The sequence below is a fragment of the Ursus americanus genome, chromosome 2, assembly GCF_024610735.1.
Source record: "Ursus americanus isolate L20-20 chromosome 2, mUrsAme1.1.p, whole genome shotgun sequence".
Classification (NCBI taxonomy): Eukaryota; Metazoa; Chordata; class Mammalia; order Carnivora; family Ursidae; genus Ursus; species Ursus americanus.
The window spans coordinates 6,164,528-6,183,918 of NC_142128.1; the positions used below are offsets into that span (position 1 = coordinate 6,164,528).

Sequence of the window (19,391 nt, forward strand, 5' to 3'; positions counted from 1 at the left end):
GAGGCTACAGCAAAGCAACCAGGCCCAATCTGGTTCCTCATCACATTCTGGCCTCAGACTCACCCTCCACCCCTACTTTCTCTTGTTTTTCTTGTTTCTGCAGCTGGAGGATAACTGGGAGCAAGAAAAGAAAATCCGGGCAGAGGTGGAAAAGGCTCGTCGCAAAGCTGAGAGTGACCTGAAGATGACCATTGACAATCTCAATGAGATGGAAAGGTCCAAGATAGACCTCGAGGAGGTGGTGAAAAAGTATGCCCTTGCAGGCATTCCTTCTGCCCATAACAACATTAGCAGTATCTAGCACTTCCTGGATGGTGCCAGGTGCCGGGCACTGTGCTGAGGGCTCCATGTGCATTAATGCATGTCCCCAGCACCCGCTATGTGCCAGGCTCTGTACCCAGCACAGAGGATGCATAGAGGGGGGAGTAGGCGCTGCCTGTGCACAGGGAGCTCCCAGGCTCACACAGGGCCTGTTGGGCACTGGAAAGGAGACTGGTACTAAGCAAGGCACCTGTCCCAAAAGGCAGAGAGTCTTCATAGAAACCCATAAGCTGGACTTTCAAAGATCACAAGGAGTTGAGGGGCTATTTTCTCAGTATTGCTCTGGCAATAACAGGGGAGACAGGTGGAGCAGAGAAACACTGGAAGCAGGAAAGCAATGGGAAGGCTACTGCAACAGTCCGGGTGTAAACCTGAACTAAGCTAGAGGCTGAGGGGATGGAGGTGAGGAGTCAGATAAGGAAAGCTCCCGGGGAGTGGAATTTGGACAATGCATCTTTGAGGAGCATTTTGCTAAGGCAGTTTCACAGCACCACGGACTGCTAGGAGGGTGGGCAGCTCGCTCCGCATCTCGGCACGTTTGTCTGTGGCACGGCCAGCCAGGGGGTGCACGGGACCTTGACCATCCTGCCCATCCACTTGGCCTCTGGCGTCTTAGTTCTCACATGTGGCTCCTTGGCGTACGGAACCCACATGTCAGAAGGAGACACCCTTTCATGGAAAGTTTTTAGAGGAAAATTTTCCCTAAAAAGGCAAAGCATCCAGGTGATTCTGGAGCCCCTAGAATGTGAGCTGTGCCAGAGCAGTGATGTCTGTCTGGTTCATTCACTGATGTGTCCCCAGAACCCCAAACATCTGGCACATAGTAGATATTCAATAAACTTCTACCAAATTAGGAAGTGCATGAGTGAATGAATAAGCAGCTGGAAAGCGTGTGCAGCAAATTCTGGGCTCTGCAGGGTGAGACCTTCTGGGTGTCACCCCAGACTGCCAGGCGCTGGGGGATGAGTGGGTTTCAGCAAGTTCCACGCCTCCTCCAGCAGCCCAGGTTGTTTCCTCGCCAGTGGCTGATCTCCCCTCAGAGCTCTTCTCTCAGGAGAGCAAACCTTCTCTTGCAGGAGGGATATGGAAATCAATTCTGTCAACTCTAAATATGAGGATGAGCAGTCTCTGAATTCCACACTCCAGCGGAAACTAAAGGAACACCAGGTGTGTCCAGGACTGAGAGCACAGAGCTCTCCTTCTGAAATGCACTTCCAGGCACCTTTGCTCCCATCAGCTGCTTGGCCACCTGGGTTTCCCAAGGAGCAAGACTGCCCCCGAGTCCTTGAGACTGATCCATGTTCACCTCACACCGGCTTTGAGTCAAAGCCCCTACAATGATTACAGACTGTGGAGGTCTGCCCCTGTTCCCTCCCTGACCTTGTCACCCGGCCTGCCCCCACCACATACCCCAGACTCCCTCCTGCCTCAGGGCCATTGCACACACTCTCTGTGCCGTTTCCCTCTGCTTTTGACGGTGTCCATCATACGCTCGGCAACTTGCCATCATTTCCATACTAAAAGACCAAGTGGGTAAGTTTGTAACTTCACCCGGGAGAGATAACCCCCCTTTGCTTATTTGTCTGCTAGGCCCGAATTGAGGAGCTGGAGGAAGAACTGGAAGCTGAGCGGGCAATGAGAGCCAAGGTAAATGAAATACTTCCGCACTTCCGGAGTCTGAGGACCCAGTGCCAGCCACAATCCAACCGTAAGCAGACACTCCACTCAGGAAAGCAAGAGGACAGGTTTCCAGTTGAAAAGGCCTCGTTGATTCTTGAGCTGTGCACCAGGCACGGTGCTACATGAGCAATATTAATTATGATGTAAGATGCTAAGATACTATTTCTGGTGTGAGTCCAAGGAGAGGAGGCTAGTTCTGCCCGGGGCAGGTAGAGGAGGCAACATTAGCCTGGGGACATGGAGACTGAATGCAACAGACTGACACCGGCAAGAACTTCTAGGCAAAGGGAAGAAATAGCACCTCTCTGCCCAGTTACAAAGAATGGAAGGAGTCTTTAGGGTGGGGTCCTGCGGAGGCTGAGGCCAGAAAGCTGGTGGGAGATGAATCCTCACACACCTGAACTCCAGATTCAGCCAAACCCGGCTGGGGGTAGGAAACCCGGCCGGGGGTGGTGTCCTTCTGCACTTCCACCCAGTGCAGAAGGACACGGGCATCCTTCACTGAGCATGTGGGGTGGCAGGCAGAGGGCAGAACTCCCCAAGTGCAGGCCCCCAGCCTCACAGACACCATGCAGTCACTGTAGTCTTTACCAGAGAAGAGGGGGCGCCTGCACGTCTCCCGTCATGGTCATTTGATCTTCCCCAGGTGGAGAAACAACGCAGTGACCTGTCCCGGGACCTCGAAGACCTCAGTGACAGGCTGGAAGAAGCTGGGGGAGCCACATCTGCTCAGGTATCATCCTCAGGGGACCAGGAACCCCAATTCCGGCCAGCCTGCAGGGAGAAAAAAAATCGCTGGATGATGAGCAGTGGGGAAAAGACCAGTTAGTTCTTGCTGAATTTCTGGGACTAACATGAGGAGAAAACAATAATAAAGAAGAGGCAAGAGAGGGGCTGGTTTGGTCCCCTTTCTGCTGGGGCTCCTTAGCTCAGTGGTGTTGACAGAAGCAGCACTGGACTGAAGGCATAGGGCAGGTGTTGTAAGATTCGTGTTTATAGAAAATGTGAGCTGCAGTGAGGCTAGCAGATCAGGAAAGGATTGCCACTAAAGAGACAGTCTGTGACAGCTCCCAAGAGGGGCATGCCGTGCAGGGCCACACAGGGAGGCACCAAGGTCAGCGGGAGGCAAGGGCAAGGGGAAATTGTAGGCGAGAGCCTTTACTGTGGTTTGTGAGGAAGGAATGGGGGAGGCAGAGTAAGGATGGGCTTAGGATGGGCTAGTTTGGATCATTTCAGCAGGCTCTAGGGCACAAAGGCTGTCCCTAGTTGTCTGGTACCTGGCCATGGGGGTACTGAAGGCAGGTTAGGCTGGCTGAGAGTGTGAGAACCCCATAGAGGAGGGGCTGGAGGTATGGGCTCTAGAGTGGTTGCTTTGCATTGGAAATCCAGTTGTCTGCTATCTCTAGGAGTTAGCTAACCCTGGGGAGGGGCTGTCCTTCCAGGGTCAGCAAAGCCCCAGATGTCAAAGCATCAGAATACAGAAAATGAAGACATGGTTAATACAGCGGGGTGACCCCACACTCCCAGGGCTGGAATCCAAGCCGAGCCTCTGGTGTGGAATGCATCTTCCTCTAATTCACATAAAGGCATCATGGAGACTGGCAGAAGCCACTTGAAACTCTCCTTCTAATTCTGTGTAGTCAGGGCTCTTACAACTTCGGACCCTGGGTCAGAGCTGAGAGCAGGAATGTGGACGGCGTCCCTTAGCACTGGAAGGCTCCCTGGACTCCACGTCCCATCCCCTCACCATTTTGGCCACAGTCTGCTCGCTGTGGAGGGGCCTGCTGAGCTGGTGCCCAGCTGTGGTCAGGGTCCCAGGAGGACAGGCAGTAAGAAGGGATGACGTCTAGCAATGCAGGGCAAGTTAAGGGAACAACAGGATTTGGGGCACCAGAAGGATGGGAGGAGGCGGGGTCATGGGGCTATGTGACATGGGGAGCCACAGAGCAGGGGCTGCCTGTAGGGCTCCTTCTGGAGGCTCAAGGGGAGTGTGTCCCAGGCCTCTCTCCTGGCTGCTGGTGGGTTGCCGGCAATCTCTGGTCTTCCCTGCTTATAGCTGCCTCACTCCAATCCCTGCCTCCGTGGTCATGTGGCCTCCTTCTTCTATGTCTCCCTGGATCCAAAATATCTCTCCTCTTACAAGGACAACCAGCCATTGGGTTAGGGCCCTCCCTAATCCAGTTATGACATTTTAACTTGTTTATATCTGCGAAGACCCTATTTCCAAATAAGGTCACATTCACAGGTATCTGGGGTTAAGAATTGGTTGAGCTTATCTTTTTACAAGGCACCGTTCAAGGCACAATGCTATCTAAATGAATCTGGTGGGCAATCCTCCCAGAGGCTCAGGATGGATATTTCCATCAAGACATCCTATCAGTGGGGTGCAGAAATAGCAGGGGACCGCTGAGCACATGGACAGTGTCCGCCCTCAGGCCGCCAGTGCCGGTCAGTTCTGCTAAGCTCCGCTTCTCCTCTCTCCCAGATTGAGCAGAACCGCAAGCGGGAGGCGGAGCTGCTAAAGCTGAGGCGGGAGCTGGAGGAGGCGGCCCTGCAGAGCGAGGCAGCGGCCTCCACGCTGCGCAAGAAGCACACGGACTCCATGGCCGAGCTGACAGAGCACGTGGAGAACCTGCAGAGGGTCAAGTCCAAGCTGGAGAAGGACAAGCAGGTCATGAAGGCTGAGATCGACGACCTCAATGCCAGCATGGAGACTGTGCAGAAGTCCAAGGTGAGGGAGGAACCCCGCAGAACCACAGGGGGGTGACCCAGCGTCCAGTCACTTCGCAAATATTTCCTGAGCCCCCCAGCAAGCCCGAGGCATGTTCTGGATGTTGTAAAGGGAACCGAGATGAGCCCATCCCCGACCCTACTGGATGGTATATGACCTTGGCCAAGTTCATAATCTAACTGTGCCTCAGTTTCCTCATCTGTAAAATGGACACATTAATAATTCCTACTCCATAGCTCTGTTGTGAGGGCTACAACCGTCTCTGGCATATAAGAAAAGCTCGATAAATGTGAGCTATTAAGATGACCGTTACGTTAGGACGACTACATCCTCAAGGAGCTGGGAGACTAGTAGGCTAAATGCATACATCACCACAATGAAAAAGGGGTATATGGCAAGAGGGAAAGGCGAAAAAGCCATTCAACATGCATTTACCAAGCATCTGCCATGTGAAGAGCCTTCTTGTGACATGAGGGCAAGGGGGGCTCCAAAGGTGAGCAGGGAGGATGCTTTGGGGTCCCTGTTGCAGCTAACTAGTATTCCACACTTCAGACACTCACGAGGCATCTTCACAGACCCTAGTTTATCTGCAGACTCCTGCACTTATGCTAGTACTTTTTCTTAAACTGAACCGTTGAATTTTCTTACTGGGTGAGGTCTGCAGGGGTCCGGAGTGGCCATAAAAGGGAGATGAGCCAGAGAGTGAGGGTCTGTGTGCCAACCCAAAGTCTCTACGTTTATGTTGGTAGACACGGTGAGCTAGGGTGGGGGGAAGATGGTTCTGAGTCAGGGACGTTCTCGAAGGACTAGGCAGGCAGTCTGCACTAGGGGAACCCGGTGGGAAGCAGGGAGGGCCTGCTCCCCATTTCCCCACCGGGTTCATTCTGCCTGAGCAGATGAATGCCGAGGCCCACATCCGAAAGCTGGAAGACAGCTTATCAGAAGCCAACGCCAAGGTGGCTGAGCTGGAGCGAAACCAGGCAGAAATCAACGCCATCAGGACCCGCCTGCAAGGTGAGCTGGTCCCTCCCTGCAGCTTCCTGAGGAAACGTGTGTGGAACAGAACAGGGATCCTCAAGGAAACTGAAGGAGTAACTGGGTCCTCTTCCCAGAGCTTTCTTGGCCTTGGAAAATTCACATCCCCTGTGATGAGACAGGAGATTTGATTCCACCTACCAAGTGCTCCAAGTATCATCTTTACCGCGTATATAACAGGGAACACTATTCAAAGCATTTCCCTCCCAGTTCTGTCAACCACCCTGTGAGGTCAGCAGGAGGGCAGACAAACACAATTTTTAAACATTTTAAAACATGACCCGCATACTAACAGACAGTGAACATGTGTCACTAATGAAGGAGCCAGAAAACGGCTCACCTGCCTTCAAAGAGCATTTGAGGGCCAGAGATTAACGCAGTCGGTTGGGGAAGGGATGCTTGTATATAACTTTGCTAACTTAGATGCAAAACCAGTTAGTGTCTCACAACACAATAATACTGCAACCTCTGGGTTTGGTTTGATTTGGTTTTTTACCAGAAGCATCTCTAGGGCAAAAATAATTTGCAACTTATCACTATTCACTTCACACCTAACTTTGCTGAGGCTGGGCTCTTATCTGCAGTAAACAGCAAGCCAAACAACCACACTACTGCCTGCGAGGAGTAAACACTCCTTAGGCCAGTTAGACAATGTTCCACTGTGAAACCAGAGAACCTGCTGGCAGCCTCTGGCCTTATTTTCCACATCCTGAGTACTTTTGAAAATCAATATCCCCATTTGATAGATAAGAAAAGGGAAGCTCAGTGAGACAAGGTAACTTGCCACAAAACTAACAACTTCTAGAGCAGAACTGGAAACCCCTGCTCGTCCTCTCTGGCTCTTGCAAGTCTTCCTGGCCTCTGGCCCCAACAGTCAGTTCACAGACGACAAGAGTATAGGTTCAGGGACCGTGACAATTAATTTTTCAAAGTAAACACTCTGCCCCACGTTTCCTTCAAGCTTCTTTGCTGTATCTTATGCCAGGGGCTGGGACTTCATGATCGGAAGCCCCGCCCCCCATGCAAGATGCCTGGATGTTGGCAATGCTTGGACAACTGCTCCTCTCCTGGGCTCACTTAATTTAGGCAGCTCGTAAGGATTCACCACACTCCCCTTTCCAGCTCAGTTGGCCAAGTCACCATATTTATTGGGTACTTTGGGAACACTGCACTGGCGGAGCTTAGGATCTGGCTGGGGAGCCAGTTTTCCATCCAATGTTTCTCCCATTCCCTTCTCACCCAGCTGAAAATGGGGAGCTGAGCCGGGAATACGAAGAATCCCAGAGCCGGCTCAACCAAATCCTGCGGATAAAGACATCACTGACATCACAGGTGGATGATTACAAGAGGCAGCTGGATGAAGAATCCAAGGTTTGTTTGGGGATGGGGTCGGGGGTGACGGAGCTGTCTTTCTGAAGAAAGTTACAGGTTATAAAGATGTAGAAGGAACATGAAAAATATGATTCAATAGCAAGTTAAAAAGTTAACTATAAGACTATGGTACACCATGTGAATGACTAAATGAAACTGACAAAATTCCATATCCTCGTGGCCAGTAATGGGAACAAAACAAGGAAAACAAACCCTAATGGTCTGGGTTGTAGAAGCAGGTGTCCTTTTCCCCCTTTATTTGCTGCAATGTTGATCCAACGTTGTGTATGTCTAAGCCATGGCCCTGGGGGCCACAGGGACCAGTAAGGCCTCTGATGGGCTCGGCTGCTCCCCGCAGTCTCGCAGTGCGGCCATGGTGAGTCTTGCCAACACCAAGCATGACCTAGACCTGGTGAAGGAGCAGCTGGAGGAGGAGCAGGGAGGCAAGTCGGAGCTGCAGCGCCTCGTGTCCAAGCTCAACACTGAGGTGACCACCTGGAGGACCAAGTATGAGACCGATGCCATCCAGAGGACTGAGGAGCTGGAGGAGACCAAGTGAGTGTCACCCTGCACTGGACAGCAGGAAGGCTGGGGTGGGGCTGGCACTGGCAGGGGGGGCTGACCACGTCAGCCACCGCGGAGGCCAGGGCCATAGCCAGAAGAAGGCAGTTCACAGGCTCCTCTTAAGGGGCGGGGGGGATGCGTGTCTGGACAGCGAAGCCCACTTTGTGCCCTCGGCAGAATACCCAGCCTTCGGGTTCCCTCTTCAAGGCTCTCTATGTCCTCTGCCTTAAAGTGCTCAGCTCCCTGCAGGGAGGTCAGGAGCAGGGTCTCCACCTCCAGGCAGGGCTTCTCTGCCCCTAAAGTACTTGGGAAACTTCCACAGGTCTGGTGGGTCTGGGGCGTGGCCTCTGGGCGATGCTGGGAGGATGCGGACCACACTCAGCATCAAGGGCCCTCACTGCCAGTTCTCCTGCTCTGTGCTAAATGCCTTCAAATCTCGTGAGCTTTCTTCCTCATTTGTAAACTAGAGAAGTGGACACTCTGCTTGACGGGCCTGAGGAAATAAGAGTGGACACGTGAATGTGGCTCTGAGCTGCCTTCTCATATAGGAACAGGCTGGCTTGGTTAGCCATGGGAAGCCCTGCATGTGAGCCTTCTGCAGCAGGCAGGGAGGGGACCCCGGCCTCCTTGCTGGTGCCTCCTGCCCACTGGGGTTTGTGGCGACAAGAGAGCAAGAAGCACAGCGGCCTCCAGCTGACATAAATCTCTTATCAAAAGCTCTTTATACGATGAGCCTCAATCTGTGTGCTGCAGCTCCCATGTCCTGTCCTCCAGCCCTTTTCTATTCTCTGTTGAGAGTGTCTCCGAGCTGCCTGGTCCCACTCCAAAGTTCAGGCTGAATCTCAACCCCTCACCTCTCTCTGCCTGGACCTTCTTCCCCAGACACCTGCAGGGTGCTCGCCTTCCTCTTCCTCTGCTCATGTGTCCCCTTCCCTGCCTTATTTTCTCCATGGTGCTTATGTCTCTGTGTCTATCCCCCATCTAGAGCAGAAGTTTCATGAGGGCAGGGGTCTTGGTCTGTTTCTCTAATGCCTAAAATGATACCTGACACAGAGTAGAAACAATAAATAGTTGTTGGACGGACGGTGACTGCTTCCCTCCAAACACTCTCCATTTCATCTGCATCTTCCCCTCTGTGGCACCGGAGCTCAGCATCACAAACCCAGCCCCCAGCCCATGGGCTCCTCTGTTTTCCTGATGGCCTCTCTTGCCCTCGCCCACAGGAGGAAACTGGCCGCCAGGCTCCAGGAAGCAGAAGAGACAGCTGAAGCTGCCCAGGCCCGGGCTGCCTCCCTCGAGAAAAATAAACAGCGCCTCCAGGCGGAAGTCGAGGACCTCACCATCGACTTGGAGAAGGTCAGGGGGTCAAATGCTCGCTGGGTCCAAGAGACCTCAGGGAGCTGGATGAAACTATCACATGTCTGGGCTTAGCAAGACGAAACAGGTGGTCCAATAGGATGGAGCACAGGGTCTGTATTCAGGCCTCCTGGACATGGGCTCCTGCCCGATCTTAATACTCAACAGGCCACTGTTCAAATAGGTCTGTGATGAGGACAAAACTTAGTCCCGGGAAGTCATGCAACTACTGTCTCTGTTCCCCTTTTCCTCATGTAAACCACAGCCCACACACTTTGTGTGGCTAAATATTGTTTGCATCCCTGGTGCGGACTGATCTGCAAGTCTCCAGGCCGAATTAAATAAGATTTCCACCGGCACATAGCAACCTGGTCTTGGTCTAGACAGGGAATCGTTTCGTGCCAGCAGTGACGGCTACGAAGGCAGAGGGTCATATCCTCGTGAGAGGCTTCAGGAAAATAGTCCCAAAACCTGAAAACCTTTTGCTCCCCGTCCCCGCAATTAAGAAATTAAGCAAAAATTTACAAAATCCAGTATTGCACCACAGCAAATACATAGTTGCCCGACAGTTACAAAAAAGGTGAAAGGTCTATGAAAAATAAGGTCTGAGAAAAATTAGCTTTGATTCACAAGAAAAATAACACCAAAGCCATCCCTGAGTTGAACAATGACATATAACACATATTAGTAAATCACAGAGAAATAGGTAATGGAGAGTTGGGTGAATGTTTTTAAATCTGGGAAGGCTGCTGTGGCCCGATCGCTCATTTTACACCTAAAAAGTTCGAGCCCGGGAAGGTAAGATGGACTGCCCAAGTTTGCACGTCTAGTAGTAGAAGCTTAAGAAGTGGGACGCGGCTCTTTCCAGACTCTCTGCCCCTTGCTTGTGCCACACATGTGGAATTATCTCCCAGCCCCCGAGAAGTCTGCGGTCACCAGAGTTACTGGGCAGGGGTGGGGAAGGTAGGGAGGAGGGCAGAGGAGGGGAAGGGGCTGGAAAGTCAGACCCCTGGAGACCATTCCCACCTCTCCCTAGGCCAATGCTGCAGCCGCTGCCTTGGACAAGAAGCAGCGGGTCTTTGACAAGATGCTGGCCGAGTGGCAGCAGAAGTGCGAAGAGCTGCAGGTGGAGGTGGACAGCTCGCAGAAGGAGTGCCGCCTGTACATGACAGAGAGCTTCAAGATCAAGACCGCCTACGAGGAGTCCCTGGAGCACCTGGAGTCGGCGAAGAAGGAGAACAAGACTCTGCAGGGTGAGTCTGAGGGCAGGGGACAAAGACACAGGCAGGGCCTCCTTCCTCTTGAGCGCGTCATGGCTTTGAGCACCTGACACATCGTCGGCACCAACACTGTGTAGAAGCACTCGGGCATTCAGCAACAGGACTTCAAGCAGGTGAGTCACTGAACCTTTCTGTGCCTCAGTTTCCTCACCTGTAAGTTGGGGAGATAGTGCCTTCCTTGTAAGGTTGTGGTGACAGTGAAACAAGATGTGTGAAATCGTCACTCAGTAGAGTGGCTGGCACAAATAAGGGCTCAGTAGATTTTGTGTATTGTAATACACATACTCGTGTAAGATTTCTCACGAACAGGAGGCCTCGGGCTGGAATTTCATTCTGTGGGATGCTATTTGAAGAATGCTGCCTATCTGTTGAGGATCGTTTTGCCATACAGAGATCTGACTGCATTATTTGCTTTTATGGCAGGTGCAAATTACTAATCACAAAATCGGTTGTGCAAGAGATGCCAGTATTTTTATTTTTAAGAACTGTTTTTGGATCCCTGTTCTGCCGAGCAGCAGACGAAATCTCAGTCGATACCCTCAATTTGGGTTAGATGCCTGATGGAGGGTAGAAGCAGATGGTCCCTGACTGTCCCCAAATCTGCCCAAGATCCTAGGAGTCTCTCCCTGGGGAGCTGTCAGCTTACAGGGGAGAATTGTGTGAGCCCAGCATTTGAGGTATCAAGGCTCTGCTTTTGTAACCTCAAAAGTCTAAGTACTAAAGGACCTGAATATAAATACATGAGTTAAGATTAGGAAGGAACAACTAGAACACCCAGGTCAAGGTTGCCTGGACTAGAAGAGGGCAGAAAATAGGAGGGAGGTGATGATGAGGCACTGCTGAGGGCCAGTGGCCCAGGGCCCTGCCTCCTCCCCTACCCACCTCCGTTCCCCATCCACACCCTCCCACCAGCTCCTGGTGCAGATGATAAAACTCTCAGCTAACATAGGGGTTAAGAGCAGAGGAATACGCACCTCACCTGGCAGGTGAAGCACAGGTAAGAAAAAAGACTTGTAAAGCAGCCCCAGCCTGGTGGGAGCCACGGAGGAGAGAGGCCAAGTAGCCTGCCTGGGCAGAGAGGATGTGAAGCAGCATCACACTGTTCCTCGTGGTCACAGAGCAGTGCAGTGGGGAATGTTCCAGAAACAGCCGCTATGTTCAGGGACAGGTGATGGGAAGCCATGTGGGTTACAGGTGTGTCTATGATGCCAGCACAGGTGGACACCACGAGCTGAGACTTCGATGATGCTCTCCAAACCCCACCTGGAACTTAGAAACCCAGGTAGGGGGAGACCCTGGATTAAATGAGATTTCTCTGAACTCAGGGAGGCTTGATGTGGAAATGGAGTTTGGTCAGGGAGTAATCAGGACACTTACATTCCCTGGACACCTCTGGTTGTGGGCTGAGATTTATGATTGCTCCAAGGTGTTGTAAGTCCCTGGGAATTCCTCTGGGCGGGCAACAGAGGTCTCCCAAATGAAGAAGGAGATCAGAAAGGCTCTCATCCTCCCACCTTTTCTTGTGAGGTTGGTTTTCAGACCTGGTGGCTGGGAGGCAGAGGGGAGAAGAGGTTCTCTGAGAAAAGATGGCCCTGAACGAAGGCCTCACAGGCTCAGGGAGTCCTGGGCACTGGCCCCAAAGCTGCTCTGTGCTTGCTCACTCCTCTCTGGGTTTCAGCCTCTCATCTACAAAATGAGGAGTTTGGACCTACTGTTCTCCAGTGTCCAAGCCCTGATGCTCCGTGAGTCTATGACTTGGAGTATATTGCTTCTCTTTAGACACAGTGAGGCTAGGACTGCCTGCTTCTGCCCTGCCACATGCTCTGGCCCTGGGAAGCTGGTGGTCCTCATGTGCCTTACCAATGAGAATATTCCTTCCTCAGAGGAGATAAAGGAACTGATTGATCAACTGGGTGAGGGAGGACGGAGTGTGCATGAGCTACAGAAGTTGAAGAAAAAATTGGAGATCGAGAAGGAAGAACTCCAGGTGGCCTTGGAGGAAGCCGAGTCTTCCCTGGAGGTAAACGCATGGCCATCACCCGGGAGGCTGGACCCTTGGCCAGGGACCACGCACCTACTTGGCCAGAAAGACTGATGTTTATATTCCCGGCAGGTTGAAGAGAGCAAGGTGATTCGAATTCAGCTGGAACTGGCTCAGGTGAAAGCTGACATCGACCGGAGAATCCATGAGAAAGAAGAGGAATTTGAAGCTACAAGGTATAGGGATGAGACGATGGGAGGCTGACTTGAGGTAGCATGATGAAGCAGAGTCCAGAAACCTGGGCCTCTGCCACCCACGAGTCATGTGACCTTGGGCAATTTAGGTGAACACTTTGAAATATAGTACTTTAGTGGTCACAAAACCCCATGAGATAATAACCCATAATAACAATAATAATAATAATTTAAAAATGGACAAAGGACTTGACTAGACATTCCTCCAAAAAAGGTATACAAATGGCCAATAAGCACATGGAAAGATGCTCAGTATCACTCATCATTACGGAAACGCAAATCAAAACTACAATGAGATTTCACCTCATACCCATTAGGATGGCTACTATCCAAAACACAGAAGATGACAGGTGACGGTGTGGAGAAACTGGAACCCTTGTGCCCTGCTGGGAATATAAAATGGTACAGCTGCTGTGAAAAACAGCATAGAGGCTCCTCAAGAAATTTAAACTAGAATTGACATATGATCCAGCAATTCTACTTCTGGGTATGTACCCAAAAGAATTGAAAGCAAGGTCTTGAAGAGAGATTTGTACACCTGTCTTCATTCAGAAGGGCTACAGCATGAAAGCAACCCAAATGTCCATTGACAAATGAATGGATAAACAAAATGTGGTCTGTACCTACAATGGAATTTTTTTAAAGATTTATTCATTTGAGAGAGAGAGCACACACATGTGCACGCACGAGCAAGGGGAGGAGCAGAAGGAGAGGGAGAGAAGCAAGACTCCCCGATGAGTGCGGAGCCCAACGCAGGGCTCAACGCAGCACTCGATCTCACGACCCTGAGATCACAAACCGAGCCTAAATCAAGAGCCAGATGCCCAACCGATGGAGCCACCCGGGTACCCCCATACAATGGAATTTTATTCAGCCTTAAAAAGGAAGGAAATTCTGACACCTGCTATAATATAGATGAACCTTGAGGACATTATATTAAGTGAAAAAAGCCAGTCACAAAAAGACAGATGCTGTATGATTCCACTTACAGGAAGTGCTTTGAGTAGTCACGGTCATAGAAACAGAAAGTGGAACAGTAGTTGCGAGGGGCTAGGGGAATGAAGGATATGGGGGAGTTAGTGTTCAGTGGGGACATGATTGCAGTTTTATAAGATGAAACGAGTTCTGGAGGTGGATGGTGGCAAGGGTGGCACAGCGTTATATATTTAATACCACTGACTGTGCACCTAAAAATGGTTAACATGGGAAATTTCATGTAACGTGCATTTTCCCACAATAAAAAAATTAGGAAAAATAACCCTGTGAGATAGGTGCTATCATGCTATCTAACAGATGTGAATGATGATAGCTTCCTCATCCCGGCTCCGGGGTGCGGGGAAAATTAAATGAGATGGTAGCTATGAAAGCACATGTTAACCTGCAAAGCCACACAGCTATGTTACTATTAACATTCATGAACCCTTAGAGAACATCCACCACACCATGGAAAAGAATTGATTTGTTGGGGTGCCAAGGACTTGGAGATTTCTTTTTAATCCAGTGTCCTCTGTTGCTGCTTGAGGTTCTAAGAAACTTTTGGACTCAGCACTAGGTTTTGGTTTACAGAAATATGATTTGTTGTGATTCTGAGAAGACCAACACATTTGCAACTGTCCACACTGGCACCCTGCCTAAACTGCCTGTCTGAAATCTCCCCGCACTGCGGCTTCCTGAGTTTACAACATGCCCCACGATCACTCCTAGGGCTGTAGAGAGCCACTGGGGAGAGAAGCCCCATGACTCTGCGGCCATCGGGCTAAACCTGACCCCCACCCTAAATATCTAGCTATGCCACTATGCGGTTTGTGTGTGTGTGTGTGTGTGTGTGTGTGTGTGTGTGTGTGTGTGTGTGAGAGAGAGAGAGAGAGAGAGTTTGCAACAGATTTGAGATATAATTTACATACAGTTTGCCCAGGGCAAGGGGAAAATTGAATGGTTTTAAGTTGTGCAATTATCACTACAATTTTAGAACATTTCATTACCCCTCCCCAAGAAAAACCCCATATCCCTTAGTAGTCATGCCCCATTTCTCCCCACCACCCCCACTCCCAGCCGGAGGCAACAACTAATCCAGCCGACAACGTTCTTTGGACTTGCCTGTTCTGGACATGCCGTGTAGTGGACTCATACATTATGTGGGTCTTTGTGACTGGCTTCTTTCAGCAGAATGTTTTCAAGCTTCATCCGTGTTGGAGCACGTGTCAGGAAGTATTTCATTCCTTTTTATTCCTGAATAATATTCATTGTTTGGGCAGGTCACATTTTATTTATTCATCAGCTGATGGACATTTGTGTTGTTTCCACCTTTTGGCTACTATGGATCATGCCCCTACGAACATTCATATACAAATCTTGTGTGGATCTAGGCTTCCATTTCTCTTGGATATAGACCTGGTTCTGGTCGTACGTTAACTCTATGCTTAACTTTTTGCAGAACTGTCAGATTCTTTTCCAAAGCAGTTGCACCATTTTACATTCCCAGCGTCAAGGACTACAGTTTCTCCAGATCGTCTCCAACATTCATCCTTATCTTTTTTCTCACAGCCATCCTAGTGGATGTGAGGCAGTATCATAGCTGATGACGCTGAGCATCTTTCATGTGCTTATTGGCCACATGTGCTCATTATCCGGACAAATGTCTATTCTAGTCCTTGGCTTGTTTTAAAAACCAGGTTGTCTTTTTATTGTTGAGTTGTAAGAGTTCTTTAGATATTCTGAATACTAGACCCTTCCTTTATCAGATATATAATTTGCAAACATTTTCTCCCATTCTGTGGACTGTCTTTTCACTTTCTTAATTTTTTAAAAAGATTTATTTACTCCAGGGGTGCCTGGGTGGCTCAGTTGGTTAAGCATCTGCCTTTGGCTCAGTTCATGATCCTGGAGTCCCAGGATCGAGCCCCACATCTGGCTCCTCACTGAGCCTGATTTTCTCTCTCTCCCTCTCCCTTTGCCCCTCTCCCTACTTCTTTTTCTCCTTCTCTCTCTCTCTCAAATAAATAAATAAAATGTTTAAAAATAAATAAATAAGATAAAGATTTATTTATTCCAGAGAGACAAAGAGAGTGCACAAGCTGGGGGAGGGGCAAGAGAGGGGGAGAATCTCAAGCAGACTCCCCACTGAGCAGGGAGCCCAAAGCAGGGCTCCATCTCAGGACCCTGAGAACACGACCTGAGCCAAAATCAAGAGCCGGACGCTTACCTGACTGAGCCACCCAGGCACCCCACCTTATCACTTTCTTAATGACACCCTCTGAAGCACAAATGATTTTAATTTTGATGAAGTCCAATGTCTCTGGTTTTTTTCTTTTGGTAGCTTGCATTTTAGGAGTCATATCTAAAAACCCATTGCCTAATCTAGTCACAAAGATTTCTACCTATGCTTCCCAGATTGGGTAAGAATTTTATAGTTTTATGGTCTTTGAACCATTTTGAATTAATTTTTGTAGAAGGTGTGAAGTAGGGGTCCAACTTCATTCTTTTGCATGTGGATATCCAGTTGTCACAGAATCACTTTTTTTAAAAAAAAGATTTTATTTATTTGACAGAGAGAGACACAGCAAGAGAGGGAACACAAGCAGGGGGAGTGGGAGAGGGAGAAGCAGGCTTCCCAGTGAGCAGGGAGTCCGATGAAGGGCTCGATCCCAGGACCCTGGGATCATGAGCTGAGCCAAAGGCAGACGATTAATGACTGAGCTACCCAGGCGCCCCACAGAATCACTTTCTGAAAACACTGTTCTCTCCCTACTGAATGGTCTTAGCAACCTTGTTGAAAATGAATTGACTAGGGTTTATTTCTGGATTCCCAATCCTATTCCATTGATCTATAGGCCTGTCCTTATGCCAGGACCATAATGTTGTGGGTTTTTTTTTTTTAAAGATTTTATTTATTTATTCAACAGAGATAGAGACAGCCAGCGAGAGAGGGAACACAAGCAGGAGGAGTGGGAGAGGAAGAAGCAGGCTCATAGTGGAAGAGCCTGATGTGGGGCTCGATCCCAGAACGCCGGGATCATGCCCTGAGCGGAAGGCAGACGCTTAACCGCTGTGCCACCCAGGCGCCCCTGTTGTGGGTTTTTTTTTAAGATTTATTTTATTTATTTGAGAGAAAGAGACAGAGAGCACAAGTGCAAGAGGCAGAGGGAGAGGGAGAGAGAATCTCAAGCAGACTCCATGCCAAGCGCAGAGTCCAACACAGGGCTCAATCTCACAACCCTGAGACCATGATTCAAGATGAAACCAAGAGTCTCAATCCCCAAAAGTGCCACCCAGGCACCCCCACGATGTCGTGATTACTGTAACTTCGTAGTAGCTTTGAACTTGGGAAGTGTGAGTCCTCCAATTTGTTCCTCTTTTTCAAGATTGTTGTGGTTATTCTCGGTCCCTTGGATTTCTGTATAAATTCTAGTATCAGCCTGTCGGCTTCTGCAAAGAAGTCAGCTGGGATTTTGATAGGGATTGCAGTGAATCCCACCTTAACAATATTAAGTCTTCTGATCCATGAACATGATTGTCCTTCCATTTATTTAGCTCTTCTTTAACTTTTTTCAACCTGTTTTATAGTTTTTCTTGAATTTATTTAAGTAAAAGTGAATCAAAATTTTGTTCTCTTCTGAGAATGTTATGACACCTTCTCCCATGTCTAGAAATTGAATTCATCTCTCAAAGTGCTACAAACCCAGTAATGTGCAAGTACACAGAAGGTGTTCAGGGGTGGAGCAGAGGTGAACACAGCATGGGGCAGGTGACAGGATCTTTACGTGCTACCCATTTATCTCCCTCAATGAAACAACTATTTTTTGAATATCTAAATATAGTCCCCTTCGATGAAAGGAGATTAACACAGCTTCTATGAGGGCCTTGTGAAAATGTTCATTACATTGATTACAATAAAATTAAATATAGCAAATACAATCAAGCAATGACTGGTGTTTTAAAGAGAGACATAAATCTGACTGGTACGGCCAAGGCTCACATTTTGTAATTTAAACAACAGGGCTAGCATTTGGGTTTCAATCCTGACTCCATGGTGGGCTACACCTCTGGCATGTTTTTCGTCATCGTGGAGCCTCAGTTTCCTTGCATGTTTTGCATGTTATATGAATTGAGATCCCAAAAGATAGGTGGTAAACATTGACCTTCGTTCCTTTTCCCAAAGAACAATGCTCCCCCACTTACACGTTTAAGGGGAGATAGGGTTTAATTTCAAATATGGTGGCCATATCCATGCCGAAGGTCTCAGACCTCTAATCTAGGGAGGGTAAGCACAGCCTGACCAGCGAGCCCAGCATGCCAAGACCGTCTCTGTTTGGACTTGCAGGAAGAACCACCAGCGGGCAATTGAGTCATTGCAGGCCAGCCTGGAAGCGGAGGCCAAGGGCCGGGCAGAGGCGCTTCGGCTCAAGAAGAAGATGGAGACGGACCTGAATGAGATGGAAATCCAGCTGGACCACGCCAACAAGAACAACAGCGAACTTGTAAAGACCCTGAAAAGGCTACAACAGCAAATCAAGGTAGCAATTTGGGAGGAGGAAGAATTAATGACAAAGTAAGCCATCCCCAAGCCTGCAGGACTCCTGGAAGCTAACTGTATGCACGTCTGCAGCTAGGACAGAGGCATGAAAGTGACAATGTGGGGAGCCTGGCATTCCAGGGAGCAGGAGTCCTGGGGACTCATGCATGAGAGGCCCCAACCACCAAAGTCCATATCCTGGACCACTGAAAAGAGGGAAGAAAACAGGAAAACAGAAAGTTGGGCCTGTCTTGGTTTTGAAAGTCATTTTTGACTTATTAAAAGTGAATTCAGGCACGGAAAAATAAAGAACATAATACACAGCCATATACCCACCACTCATCTTAAGAAATAAGCATAGATTTGAAGACTTCCTTTATCCCCTTCTGTCATCAGGCTAATTTTTCAAGCACCTGTGGCTGGATCCATGCATTCAACACATATTTATTGGAGACCTGCCTGCTCTAGGCACTATATTAAGTGGTAGGGATACAAGAATGCACGCAACAAACAGACATCCCTCCAGATAGGCAACAAACAACAAATAAATAAAATTGTAGTATTAAAAAAGGTGGTAAGTGCTCTAGAGAAATAACAGGACCAGGAGAAGGGAGACGTGGATTAGCCAGCAGGGGTGTAATGGTCAAGGTCATGGAGGAAGGCCTCTGTGAGAAGGCCCTGCTAGAAACACCAGGTGCTCTATCATTGGAAAAGCCTTGACCTCATGCTAACCGCCCACTGGACAAATCTTCTGGACACCTGGGTCCTGGCCAGCTAGGTAGGCCTCAACCAGACCGTGAACTCCCGAAGGGCAGGTCTACACCTTGCACTCTCTTCCTCTGTGGACTCCACCTCCCCACCCTGCCCCAGCTCCCTCCTGAGCCCGGTCCATAAAGGTCAGAGCTTCTCAGGCCTGGCCAGCCCCAGACCATGCCAGGACCCAAAAGGTGGGCTCAGTCCAGGTGCTCTTGCCCCCCAGGACCTGCAGGTCCAGATGGACGAGGACGCTCGGCAGCACGAGGAGCTGCGAGAGCAGTACAACCTGCAGGAGCGGCGCCTGAGCCTGCTACAGACAGAGCTGGAGGAAGTGCGCTCAGGCCTGGAGGGCAGCGAGCGCTCCCGCAAGCTGCTGGAGCAGGAGGTGGTGGAGATCACCGAGCGGCACAACGAGGTCAACATCCAGGTAGGATGGTGGCTTCCTGGGGGGTGCTAGGCCGACTCATAATTGGGGCACTGGGACAAGGCCCGGGTGGTGCCCAAACCTTGTGGGCTTCCTTCAGAACTTAAAGGCAGATAGTGTCCCCAT

The 19,391-nt window shown here is 49.7% G+C and overlaps 1 protein-coding gene across 1 annotated transcript in view; it reads left to right on the top strand.

The window, feature by feature from the left end:
- The window catches only part of MYH16 (myosin heavy chain 16), a 51,997-nt gene that overhangs the window by 24,664 nt on the left and 7,942 nt on the right, over nucleotides 1–19,391 (top strand). The window contains exons 18-31 of the mRNA XM_087865499.1: nucleotides 104–249; nucleotides 1,398–1,488; nucleotides 1,912–1,968; nucleotides 2,648–2,734; nucleotides 4,487–4,732; nucleotides 5,629–5,746; nucleotides 7,011–7,138; nucleotides 7,497–7,693; nucleotides 8,926–9,058; nucleotides 10,095–10,311; nucleotides 12,222–12,358; nucleotides 12,452–12,555; nucleotides 17,894–18,086; nucleotides 19,065–19,268. Of these exons, the coding sequence (XP_087721625.1) occupies nucleotides 104–249; nucleotides 1,398–1,488; nucleotides 1,912–1,968; nucleotides 2,648–2,734; nucleotides 4,487–4,732; nucleotides 5,629–5,746; nucleotides 7,011–7,138; nucleotides 7,497–7,693; nucleotides 8,926–9,058; nucleotides 10,095–10,311; nucleotides 12,222–12,358; nucleotides 12,452–12,555; nucleotides 17,894–18,086; nucleotides 19,065–19,268 (2,058 nt within the window). The remainder of the gene's footprint in view (nucleotides 1–103; nucleotides 250–1,397; nucleotides 1,489–1,911; nucleotides 1,969–2,647; nucleotides 2,735–4,486; nucleotides 4,733–5,628; nucleotides 5,747–7,010; nucleotides 7,139–7,496; nucleotides 7,694–8,925; nucleotides 9,059–10,094; nucleotides 10,312–12,221; nucleotides 12,359–12,451; nucleotides 12,556–17,893; nucleotides 18,087–19,064; nucleotides 19,269–19,391) is intronic.